At 40.6% G+C, this 12524-nt stretch overlaps 2 protein-coding genes across 3 annotated transcripts; one reads left to right on the top strand and one right to left on the bottom strand.

Moving 5' to 3' along the window:
* The first annotated feature begins 78 nt into the window (after positions 1-78).
* Positions 79-7738, top strand: mfrp (membrane frizzled-related protein). Of its 2 annotated transcripts, XM_008426090.3 has the most exons (14): positions 79-481; positions 556-682; positions 1411-1519; positions 2100-2225; positions 2383-2547; positions 2622-2841; positions 3124-3254; positions 4173-4298; positions 4376-4452; positions 4528-4676; positions 4768-4898; positions 5846-5980; positions 6210-6337; positions 7166-7738. In XM_008426090.3, exons 2-14 carry the CDS (start codon positions 629-631, stop codon positions 7388-7390), a joined length of 1776 nt encoding a protein of 591 aa, XP_008424312.1. In that variant the 5' UTR covers positions 79-481; positions 556-628; the 3' UTR covers positions 7391-7738. The 2 variants fall into 2 exon arrangements, with proteins under 2 accessions (XP_008424312.1, XP_081470413.1); XM_081614287.1 differs by lacking the exon at positions 79-481 and having other exon boundaries at positions 500-682.
* Positions 7726-12494, bottom strand: nudt8 (nudix hydrolase 8). The gene is made up of 5 exons (XM_008426091.3): positions 12338-12494; positions 10879-11625; positions 10644-10776; positions 8482-8559; positions 7726-8386 (listed from the first exon to the last, which is right to left on the bottom strand). Exons 2-5 carry the CDS (start codon positions 11622-11624, stop codon positions 8171-8173), a joined length of 1173 nt encoding a protein of 390 aa, XP_008424313.2. The 5' UTR covers position 11625; positions 12338-12494; the 3' UTR covers positions 7726-8170.
* Positions 12495-12524: the final 30 nt, after the last annotated feature.

The following is a 12524-nucleotide window of genomic DNA, read 5'->3' as shown; positions in this document are numbered from 1 at the left end:
GTTGCCTAAAATTCTGTTTGTCCGTTCATGTTTGTTTGCACTCAAATGTTTGATCTCCAGGCCGCTCCTGCTCAGCCGTGCGACCGCATGTCTCTGTACAATCTAAGTGTTACAAACATTTAGCAAACCCCAAACAGCCCCCCTCACTTTACATTTTTCCCTCCTTCTCAGGGCTTAGTCCTCTCAGCTGACACGGCTTTGCTGAGCACTGGGAACAACTTTCTGAAACCCTTTTGTAGCCAGTCCCATACCAGCAAAAACACACAAGAGAAATACGGAGAATAAAGAGCATCGAGGATGGTTATGTTGACAACTGCAGCTTAAAACTCCTTCCCTCTGAATTATCTTGGTTTTATTGCTGATTTTTGTGAGAATTATTGTTATGGATCGCCAACAAAGGAATTCTATGTGCAGGAGGATCGAAGACTGGAAGTTTTTGCAGTCAAAGAGGAGGCTAACTCTTTGGGCAAAATGCATGATGGTAAGAAAACTCTGGAAAATGTCCTTGAAAAATTCTAATACAGAAAAAGCTCTGTCTTTGCGATGTTCCTCCAGATTTATTCCTAAATACGCCGGACCATTGGAGAGGACTGCTGACCGGAATCAGAATTTCCCTTTGAGACTGAAGATGTCTGATCTCAGTCAGGTCTCTGTTTACTCTGACTCCTCTGACATTTATAAGGTAAGCTGGAAAGCAACAAGCTGGTGGCAGATAGTTTGAATGTTGGTACTTTTTAATTTTATGAGTAACAACAGTGGGCCCAAGCCACAGTGAGAGTTACTATCTGCAAAAGGAGAACACGAGGAGCACTTCCTGGAGTGGACAGCCTACTAAATGTTTGTTTGCTACTTGGCAATCCTAAGCAATATCTAAGCAACATTTAAGGCCTTACCTGGCTCAGTTTTGGCCAGTTTTTGAGATTCAGGAGCGGAAAGACATTGAACAACAATCTGCTGACCAAACAGAAAAGATATTGGCCAGAAAACATCTTAATGATAGCTGTAAATGTTTTGAAAGGTGTACCTTCTATCACATCTGAGAAATAATAGGTTTCTGACTTTAAACCCCAAAACATCTGGGTTATGCACCTGGACAGCAGATTCTTCTCTAAATAGCTTTAAATAACTATTTGAAGACTCTGGAGTGGTGTGGTCAAAGTCAAGATAAATCCATGATAATGTGGCATGACCTTTAGCAGGCTGTTAATTGGTGAAAATCCTCCGACGTCGATTAATTGAAACAATTCCTCTCAAAGAACGTAAACAAGGTCAACACATTGAGCTAGCTAAAAACAAGACAGTCCTAATATACATCTGAAAGAGGAAGACTATGTTCCCTTATACAGTCTATTTAAAAAGTTCTTGGTAAATAAAATCTTGCTTAAATTTATTCCTTTTTGCTTTCTACAGAATGTGTTCTGTAATCCCGCTTTTGAGCTGGAGGGGGAGCAGGAGGAGCGGGTGGACGGCTTCAGGACTTCCTCATCCACCCCTGAACCAATCAAACCCCCAGCAGCCAGTGAGTCAGCCAATCCCTGACTGACATTTCATTTATGTATAGATTTTAAAGTTTGGATTGGTTTGAGTAGCTCAACTAAGTGAGCGACTATAGAGATAATTAGCTTACATGTTTTATTTAATGTAAACTTGTTTTATTTTTATTTTTCATGACTGTGAAACAGTCAAATCAATCCATTGCTTTGCGTTTTGGACAGAAAACAGATCTCTGAGAGTCTGTGTATCACATGAAATGTTTTAGTTCTGTTCATCGTGAGGATTTGTACATTTTATTAAGCTACACTTCAAAAACACAAAAAGTAGTTTTGTGTAAATATCGTACTACACCTGAAATAAGACAAAACTAGCTTACAAGCAACTTTTCAGCAAGATATAGGCGCTTGTTTTAAGTCAGTTATTTAATACAGATAAAAAGCACTAGTTCCACTATTAGATTATTTCACCCAACAAGCCATTTTCCCATGTTGTAAGTGAAAAAAATCTGCCAGAGAAAAAAATGCTTGATCAGATTCTGTGTTTTTGCAGTGTAGGAGTAAATTAAGTTATTTAAAACCAGATTAAATGCTTAATCTGTCCTTCAGGTTTTGTGGAAATGTGCTCCATGCGACTCAGAGGCAGAGGTGGTGGGTGGGGAGTGGTGGTGGTCTCTGCTGCTGCCCTGCTCCTGCTAACAGCCATCGGACTGGCGCTGGCTCTTATTCTCACCCGTGAGTTCCTGCTGCACTTAGTTGCTCAGAAAGCAATAGGTGATACTTAAAAACGACTGAGAGAATAGATGAATGGACTTTAAAATGTACAGCAGACAAAAGTCTCTGTCCGTCCAGATGTGTGTCATTTTCTCAGAATGCCCTGCTTTTCTTTTAGAGCTGAAAAGCCAGGCAGTGGACAATCACCTGACAACAACCTCTACAGGCTTACAGAGCACAGGGCATGATGTGCCCCACACGCCAACCGCAGCACCTTTGAACAGAAGTCACATGGACAGCACAGCCATACCACAGCCTGCTGTGACCCCCCAGTCTGAAACAAGTACATCCATCCTCAATCAACAGGACTCTCGTTTCTTTTTCCCCTTTAATAAAATATTCCTTTCTGTCTCCCAGGCTGTGGAGGTGTACTGACTGACTCAGGGGGCAGTTTCAGTTCCCCAGACCACCCTGGCTCCTACCCCTCAAACTCACATTGCGTCTGGGTGATCCGGGTCGCGCCCCCACACCTGGTTCAGATCCGTGTTTCCTATCTGGCGGTGGAGGGGCCCTCCCCCTGTCTGTTTGACTGGTTGGAGGTTCAGCAGCAGGTCGAGCAGACCTCAGTGTTCACCAGGTCGGTCAGGTTGCAGGCAGGATGAAAATCTAAGTCTACCACAGGTTTATTACTTTAAGCTGCTTAACTGCCATGTAAGATTTGCTCCTCAATCTTTTGGAAGAAGTGTTAAAAAAAAATGACACAAGATGGCGCTAAAGATTTGCAAATATTTGTAGTCTTTTTTGTCAAAACGTTGCATGCAAAATTTTTATCTACTCAGGAATATGTTGACCTTTTTACATACGAAATGTCGTAACAGGACAACATAGTACAATGATTGAAGTGAATCTTTTTCTTCAGGTTCTGTGGTAATGTCGCCCCACCAACCATCAACACAAACAGCAGTACCGTGTGGGTCACCTTCCACTCTGACAGCAGCATCGCCGGCGCCGGCTTTGCTGCGCAGTACAGAGCGGTCCTCCCTGCACAAAGTCAGTATTCAGTGTTCCAGATCAGTGTGTTTCAAAGTGGGGGCCTCGGCCCCACGGAGGGCCGCTCAAAAAGCTGGAGGGAAGATGAGGGTGGGAAAACGTTACATGAAAGAAATGATGTTTTAAATTATTCATTTTATTTATTGATTGATTTTATAAATGTAATCTGTTTTTCAATCATTATTGAAAAGCAGGGATGGAAGAAATTGCCTTTATTGTCCCAAAGAGGGCCACATTCATCTACCTGACTGGCTGCTACTCAAATTTATCAACTTGCCTTCCTCAAGCTAGCATATAGGAAGAGTGAAATTGAAAAGTTTACAATAAGACAAAGAGTGAAGGTAACACTTTTTTTCTTCCTGTTGTGGAGGACAGTGTGGCAAAAAAAACTCAAACGTGGAAATTAAATACAATTAACAGAAGAGGATTGGGGCTGCTGAAAAGAAAAAATCTCAGAATTCTGACTTTTTTCCCAGAATTTTGACCTTTTTCTTAGAATTCTGACTTCTTTTTCAGAATTTTGACTTTTCTCTCAGAATTCTTACTTTTGATGTCAGGAGATTAGTCAGAATTCTGAGATTCTCACTATAATCTCAGAATTACAGTCAGAAGACGACTATAATTGTCTGACATCAACGTAAGAATTCTAAGAAAATTATATGATAAAAATGTTCCACCACAAAACTCATGGCCACCTAAAATTAGAAGATGTGAGGAGCATTTCTGGAAATGAATGTAATCTTTATTGAATAGCGAATGAAAGTGAGAAGATAAAATCTAAAAATTAATGTTTCTTTATAAATTTTGTAGCATTGTCTGTGGGTCTTCAGCCAGAAGCTAATGCTGTTTGGGGGGCCATGGCCTGGAAAACTCACCTTCATTTCCACTTTCACCCCAGGATCTTCTCTGTTTCCCCAGAGAGCTGCAGCAGAGAAGAGTTCATGTGTGATGGTGGTCGGTGCCTGCTGCCCGTGTCTGTGTGCGACGGTCATCCAAACTGTAATGACCAAACTGATGAGGCAAACTGTAGTCAAAAGCACAAAGGTGAGAGCACAGAAGCTATTATAAACCCAACAGGAATCTTTAAGAAGAAAGGATCTGTGATCGCTGTTGTTTTCCAGAATGCGGTGGTCAGAAGTCTGGGCCGTATGGCTACCTGGCAAGTCCGAATCACCCCAGGCCTTATCCTCACCAACAGGTAATTCTGGAAACAACCAAACACACCCAGACTACTAGTAACTGGAAAAGTAACAGCCTTTTTTATATCCCCTAGTTGTGCGTGTGGCATTTATCTGTTGATGAGGGTCATGTCATCACGCTAAGCTTCAGAAACTTCAGTCTGGAGACGCAGGATGTGTGCGAGTTTGACTATGTGGAGGCTCATGACAGTAGCAGCATTGGAGCCGGGAGAGTTTTAGGGCGGTAAGAAGCTCTTTGACTGTGATAACATTTGTGTTTTCCTTCGCCTGAGTTCAAGAGTTGAGCTAAGGCAGCCGTTGTGCCTCGGTGACAGGTTTTGCGGTACTACCTTCCCACCAGACCTGACCTCCTCTGGCCCGCACATGACAGTGGTGTTTGTTGCAGATGAGGGCGTGGCAGACAGCGGCTTTAACGCAACATACCAGGCTGTGTCTGTGCTGAACAGTGAGTCTTTGCTTTAATAAAGTTAATCTTCTTGTTCCTTATTATCCCTCTAATTTCACCCCCATATTTTCAACATGGATCGAAAGAAAATAAGCTGATGCTCATGTATTTAAAAGTTACTGAAAAACTATCCATCTGTTTGAATCTCCACTAGTTTAATGTCAGATTGTACAACTTGAATTAAATAAACATTCATATTATTCATTAATTTGGAGCGCGGAGGTAAAATGTGAGTGGCGATGATGGTGTCATGGTTTGGATTTGTTTTACTGCCTCTGCCACATGGTATAAGTAGAGTACATTGTATAAGTATGCATTCCCCTTCTATGTGTTTGGATTTTATGTAATAGAACAATACAAAATGGTGCATAACATCATTTATAGCAAAGCAAAAACACTGCCCATCACTCTGAACACACCATCAGCTTGATTTCTCATATTGACGGCAGCATCCAGCTGCTTTTTTACAAGGACAAGAACATTCAGACAACTAAATACAAGTAGCCCTAGAAAAAAAAAAATCTGCCAGAGGCTACAAAGATTTAAGACTAGAGCTGAGAATCATGAAGAATTTCAGTTCCTACATGTGCAAAGGTGGTAGAGAAATACTGCAGCTACAACTGTTAGCACTGACTCAAGAGGAGCGGAAATTTGTATTTGTTACGTTTCTGCTATCGGAGCATGCATTTCCATTCCCTTCACAGCTACTCGGCGTGTTGGTCTGTTACAGAAAAGCCCAATAAAATTATTGATGTTGTTTGGTAACTGAGAGAATCTGAATCTTTTGCAGCTTAATGTAGATAACATACTATAAATATAAATGCAACTAGGTTCTAATGCAAATGTTTCTGTCCTTGTCATGTCGCAAGAGAAAGCGAAAAACCAGCATACCTAAAACCATGCATATTGTCATGCCAACTTAGTTTGTTTTTGTTTTCCCTGATAAGGAACGTGTGGCCCGAACCAGGTCGCCTGCAGCACAGGGGAGTGCCTTCAGCAGCAGTGGCTGTGTGACGGGTGGAGCGACTGTTCAGACGGTGCTGATGAGCAGGGCTGTGCTAACTCCACCTACCCTCCTTTCAGTGAGTCCACGTTATCACCGGCCTCAATCAAGAAGCACTGATAGTTTCTTTTGTCTGCTGCTGCTGAGAGGTTGACATAGGAGACAATCTGTTGTTCATATCAGGGTAAAGGAAACACAAGAAGCTCAGACACAAAAGACGTCCCAATTTAAATGAGTTCAGATTTCTTACAGCTGCTTTAATAAATTTAAGTATGTTTTTTTTTTCCCCCCTCACATAATAACACCAGCTTCATCATGTGAGATCATAGAGGTGGAGATGTGTCGGGGCCTCAGTTACAACTTTACCTCATTCCCCAACATATGGCTGTCCATCGCTGACCAGAGGGAAGCCGCTACACTCCTGCGACAGTACCGGGTAAAGGTTATCTTAATAACGCATAATAATAACACACCTGAAAGGATTTTACTATGCCAACTCATTTTCTTTTACTTTATCGCTTCAAAGAGTCACAATAACTAGTTTGGAAAGAAAGAAAAAAACTAAATGTTTAGGGATGAACAACCACACTCCAAAACAAACCATATATGGTCATAGACCAGACCAATTTTTGGTCCATTTCAGGATGGCAATGCTTAATCATATTTTGTGAAAAATACTCGTCTCTTAGTTTCTAGATAATATTTAGGTATGATTACCCTTTCAAAGTGGTAGATTAGTTATAGGTAGCTCATGAAGTTAACCTCATAAAGTTAAACTGGTATATGTCCAGATGAGGCTTATACTACGGATATTTGTCATAAATCTATAACATAGTGTTTGGTGACCATGTTTTGAATCTCCCTGACCAACAACGCAGAAGTTACTAGAGCTTGTTAAACCAAAAATAATGCACACTTCTTGCCTAAACGATACATTTCTTTTGGCCCAGTTGTATCCAGGGACACAAAGGACACAAGAGTTAAAAACTGAAATACTAAACAGACTCTTAATGATTCAGAAAATGTGTAATATACCTATAATGTGTGTTTATGGGAGGTGATTATGAGCTGTAATTTGAAGTCACTTGTTCTTTGGTGTGTGGGGAGTGTTTAGGGTGTCACTTATGTGTCTAGTTTGTTAGTTACAATCAAACTACTCGAATAAAGTAGACTGTTATGACACGTTTTATCAGTGCAGACATTGTTTTTAACACAGGTTATAGCCAGACAGTGATAATCAGCATTTACTTTGCTCTGTGGACAGGTGCTAATGGAGCTGGCGTGCTTCGAGCCTCTACGGAAGCTGGTGTGTGGGATGTTTCTTCCTCAGTGCAGCCCTCAGGGTGGGGTCCTCCAGCCCTGCCGCTCAGTCTGCTCCTCCGCTGAGCAGCAGTGCAGCCAGGCCCTGGACCTCTTCTCCTTTAGCTGGCCTTTCAACTGCCACCTCTTACCAGACTCACAAGACCCAGTGGAGTGTTCACAGCCTTGAAGATTCAACTGCAGCAACACATTTACTGCTGTATAGGGGGCTGTATATGTTAGTGTTTTAACTAGAAAATAACTGCAGGGTAAGGTTGTGAAGTCCTTCAGGATTTAACCTTTGCTCTTTGTCCTTCTGGAGGTCAGGCTAAAGCTGCATGACCTTTGACCAAGAAATTACTGAATTCGCTGAGCAACGTGAGCATGGAGGCATTTAAAGTGGTGCAACTTTAAATGGACCTAAAACTAATGGTCCAAGTCTACGGATGAAGTAAGAAACAATGGTTAAGTGAACTGACTTTTTAGTTTCTTGCTTTAATGTCAATACTGTAAAAATAAACATACTGCTTTAAAAATATTTTTTATTGCATTGTTCTTCAACAAATATGAAATGCCTTGATTATTTAGGATTTGATCAACAATGAGATAAGAAGGTAAACTTTTTTTCTATTTGTGCTTGGTTCACTACATGACATCACAAGTTTTCTTGTGTTTTAGTCATATATGGACCAGTCAGACACTTAAATATTCTCCTTCACTTTATTAGTTAAAAAAAAAAAAAAAGGACAGAAGAAAACCTTCAGCAGTGCCTTTCAGTGAGGTCAAAAAAATCTGACTGCTGTCTTGATTCCTCATAAAAGATTATAATATATAATCATCAAATGCATAGGAGAAAAGAGCTGTCTCCTAACACGTTAATAAACACAACAGGATTATTAAACATTAGACCGGATGAAAGGAATCCAGATTTTCTCCACCGATTATTGAGGTCTGCTACAAAAAGAAGCGTTCAGCCATTGAAAACCTCAGTAACAGATCCATATGAAGGTATAAGAAGTTTGAGAGTTTGGTCCAGAGCGACTGCAGTCAAACCCCATACTCGGTGTTTGCTGTTACGAAACACTGGTAGTGTGTATCCATACTTGTTGCCAGTACGAAAGTTTGTGTAGCCGCGATTCTGGGGATTGGACAGGTGTGACAAGGACAAGGTGAAGATCTCGTCCACCTGAAGGAAATACAGACAAAACAAGTTCAATTAAAGTTTTGAAGAAATGACACACACACACAAAAAAAACAATCTTGGTTTGGATTTGATTGTACCTCCTCTGGGTTTGGTTTGAATGCCAACTCCTCAAGAGGACCAAGGTTAGCCAACACCGGAGCAATCATCATCCCTGACTGCAGAGAAATAACAACATATACTGTCAAGTCACAAGCCCTGAGCTTCCTTACATTACGACCAACTTCTCAGGTGGCTTTAAGTCTGGACTTTGACTGGGCCATTCTAACATCCAGACAAGTTAGAATTGTTAATTGCTGAATGGTGGACCTATCCAGTCAAGCCTTTTTTAGACTCAAGGTGATTTCTACCAGTACCTCCATGTTGCTTTGATTCTTTCATGCATGTTTGGGAAATCCTTGAATCTCCCATGGCAACCATTCAGGAGTGCCTGAAGCCTGCTCTCACAAACACCCCATATTTCCACAAAGCTCCTCCTTGGACCCTCCTCTGCACCTTCCTCATTCAGCTTCTTCAAACTAGCAGCAATTAGCAAACACCTGGTGGAACTGAGTCTCTTCTGATCTTATTATACAAGCATTTCCTCCGTCCAGCACTCCTAAGAACAGTTGTAAATGGCATATTGAGATTTAACATGCTGAAGGTGGAGTATAGGAAAGAGTGGGAGCTTCTTCAAAAGACAGATGCCAATTTCAAGGCACCAAATTCCAAAGTCAAATTTTGTTCAAGTCATGTTTATAACGACTGAATGTAGCATAGTTACTTATGCTGTGAGATGGCACTATGTGCCTGGAAAATACATAGTACTGCCCCTTTAATGATCTATATAGTATATACATAAATATTCTCTGTTCATATTTTTTTGAGCAGTAATATATATATATATATATATATATATATATATATATACTGCTAAAAAAATAAAGGGAACACTTAAACAACACAATATAACTCCAAGTAAATCAAACTTCTGTGAAATCAAACTGTCCACTTAGGAAGCAACACTGATTGACAACAGGGACCCTCGTCGGGTCAATCAGTGTTGCTTCCTAAGTGGACAGTTTGATTTCACAGAAGTTTGATTTACTTGGAGTTATATTGTGTTGTTTAAGTGTTCCCTTTATTTTTTTGAGCAGTGTATATATATATATATATATATATATATATATATATATATATATATATATATATATATACACATCAGTGACATGCGGTCAGGGGAGGCAGGTGAGGCTCTGCCTCACCTGTCATCATGGAAAAATAATATATAATAATCATTTATAAAGATATTTTCACCCTGTGGTTTGTACTATAAAGTACCTATTTTTCATTTAATTTAACCAAATCTGATGTTATTTTTCTTCAAAATCGCTGAATTTTTGCATTTTCCCATTCAAATGCTTAGAAGCGAAGCCGGTGAGGCAGCAGCGAGCTGAGCCTCACCTGGGATATAAGGCCTGGGATTGCGCAACCTCTCGCTAACTTCACCGGTTGCCACTCTTATGAGAGCATGCTCCTCCTGTCTGTACATTGCCAATAAAATGGTTAAAAACATTTAATGTATGAACAGATTTTCCATAATTTAGCTTATTATGTGTTTTTACTGTCACCAACTGTGTGTGTAACGTGTTTCATGTGCTGGGGAGCGATCAGAAACGGCAGAAAACAGATTCGAGGTGAGGCAGGTAGTTCTCGTGCCTCATCGCTGGGGGCGCTCATGTTCCCAGATATTGTAACTCCACAACTGCAGAGTAAGACACAGTAACAGCGATCTAGCCATACAGAAGCTGCGCTGATACAGAGAGCGAGAAAGACGTGGTTTTGAGTTGTACTTTAACGGTTTCTGCCTTTGCTGTTAAGCACAGCAGGAAATTAATAATATCTACATGTCTACGTTTGATTGAGAAAAACGGAATTATTCTGCGGCGGCGGCGCAGCTAAGCATCACGTTAAAGAATAGCCTTTTTGCCCTCCAGCATTGTACGCATACGCGAAATTTCCTTATGTAAACAATAACATGAAGGGGTCTAGATTTGTAAATCCGATTATAATTAAGTCGGTACCTCACCAGCTATGAACCTCACCGCACGTCACTGATCTATATATATATATATATATATATATATATATATATATATATATATATATATATATATATATATATTAGTTATTACTTCTGTGGATTCAACAGGGGACAAATCAAAGTAAGCCTTCAAATCAGATCAAAACACCTTCCACTCACTGTGTCCCTCAGAGGTTTCATGACACCCCAGACCATTTCAGCTGGAATAGTAACTCCCAGCTCCTCTCTGGCTTCTCGCAATGCAGTGGCCACTACATCTCTGTCTGATGGATCACCCTTTCCTCCAGCAAAGCTACAAGAAGGACAGATAATATAGTACTCTGCCTGCAAATCAATGAAATGCGACTTACAGGAAAATGTTGTAGTGTGTGCTTGTCTCTAGCCTCCCACTAACCTGACGTCTCCTTTGTGCTTGCCCTTCAGCATACAGGAGCGCAGAGTAAACAGAAACGCTGGTCCTCCTTTATCGTAGCAGAGGGAAACCAAGATGGAAGCCCACTTCCCTTTGTTCTGTCCTTGAGCCTGGCCGGCCCCTTGCCTCACTTTGTCCATGTTGTAGTGCTTCCAGTTGGCCTGCAGGATCTGTCGACATCTGTTTTCATTCTCAGGGGACAGGCAGTCCTTCCAGGTGTCTGTTACACGAGGGACAGCCTGATGAACAGTTCTGATTTGATGGACGGAGTAATAGTTGGTTTGTGCTCGACAGTGGAGCTGGTTTGAAATCCGGGGATTAAGTGCTGGTATATTATAAGATGTAGCCGGGCTAAGATCCAAAGGCCAGGAAGTCCTGTTGAATAAACAGTGCCAGAAAGTGCTGAAAACATAAGGTGCTTTGGTTTTGGCAGAGACCTGAGGGTGATGACAGCGGCTTCTCAGAATGGCTTTGGAAATGGGGGTTTCAGATATAAGGCCTTCTAGCTGATAATTCTCACTGTCTGCACTGAAAGACAGCTGAGATGAACAGCATAAAGTCTTTGTGCCTTTTTCATGGATTTGATCATGTCTCCTGGCACAAATGTGTCTTACTCCCAAACATGTTGAGTCAATGTGTTTAGAGAAAGAAAAAAGGCGAAATTCCTTTGACAGCTGCAGTGACCTTAAGTTACAAGCCCAAACTAGTATTTGTGGACCCCTGAACATCCTGTAAACAAATAGAAAACATACTGAGATTAGAACAATGTACAGACAGGTTGTGCTTATTATTGACTCATCAGCATAAATAATCGTCATGTGAACCTGATTATACATTCTTAAACTTGCAGACTGACAAATTATTAGACTAAAGAATACAAATGCATGCTGCACTAATCAGATTTGCATTTGTAAACATTTCCCTTTACATCACTATTATGTAAAACTTACTAGTCTCCAATTAAAACCACCTGATAAAGTACGTTGTAACGTGACACAATGTGAAAATTTTCATTTTTGGAAGAGTTTATTAAAGCAAAGACATAATTTCAACACCCAGCAGGTAAAGTTAATGCCCACAAGTCATATTCTGCTGCTACCTAACTTAATGTGCTGTACTTTATCTTGAGGCAATTATTTTTGCAAATGCCAATATTTAAATAACACAGCAGAGTTATTTGGTAGCAGTCAAGACCTACTCTGTAAATTGAGCTTTCAGAATAGCAACCCAAACTAACTGAATAAGTTAGCAAAACATTAGCAACACAGATAGCTACCAAGCTAATGTCATCCGTTACATAGCTGAAAATTGTGACTCAACATGTCCCACATAAGTTCAGGATACACATAAGACAAATATATATAAAATAAATAAAATATTTACGAGAGTACAACGTACACTGAGAGCTGAACATGTTCAGACTGAGAGAAAAAAACAATACCTGGTTATTCGTCGTGCTACCCGGCTAGCTGCCCTTGGGTCCGCTTCTTTTTCTCATAACGGCGCCAGGTGCAGTAGAAGTTGTGGTCACTTTCGGCGAGGGAGGGGTGATCTACTGAACTCGTTCAACTTAACATGCTTTGCTTACAAGATGAATATATAAGAACTGAAAATGTTTTAAATATAGA

The sequence above is a fragment of the Poecilia reticulata genome, chromosome 13, assembly GCF_904066995.2.
Source record: "Poecilia reticulata chromosome 13, P_reticulata-male-v2, whole genome shotgun sequence".
In the NCBI taxonomy this organism is placed as follows: domain Eukaryota; kingdom Metazoa; phylum Chordata; class Actinopteri; order Cyprinodontiformes; family Poeciliidae; genus Poecilia; species Poecilia reticulata.
Note: the sequence above shows the minus strand (reverse complement) of the source record. Positions and strands in the feature narration are given on the sequence as shown.

Coding starts and splice junctions, on each gene's coding strand:
- mfrp (XM_081614287.1), top strand. CDS start 500: ATGTCCTTGAAAAATTCTAATACAGAAAAAGCTCTGTCTTTGCGATGT. Junction 1,520..2,099: donor AATCAAACCCCCAGCAGCCA/GTGAGTCAGCCA, acceptor TCTGTCCTTCAG/GTTTTGTGGAAATGTGCTCC. Junction 2,842..3,123: donor CAGACCTCAGTGTTCACCAG/GTCGGTCAGGTT, acceptor CTTTTTCTTCAG/GTTCTGTGGTAATGTCGCCC.
- nudt8 (XM_008426091.3), bottom strand. CDS start 11,624: ATGTTCAGGGGTCCACAAATACTAGTTTGGGCTTGTAACTTAAGGTCA. Junction 10,777..10,878: donor AAGCACAAAGGAGACGTCAG/GTTAGTGGGAGG, acceptor TCCTTCTTGTAG/CTTTGCTGGAGGAAAGGGTG. Junction 8,560..10,643: donor TGAAACCTCTGAGGGACACA/GTGAGTGGAAGG, acceptor ATTTCTCTGCAG/TCAGGGATGATGATTGCTCC.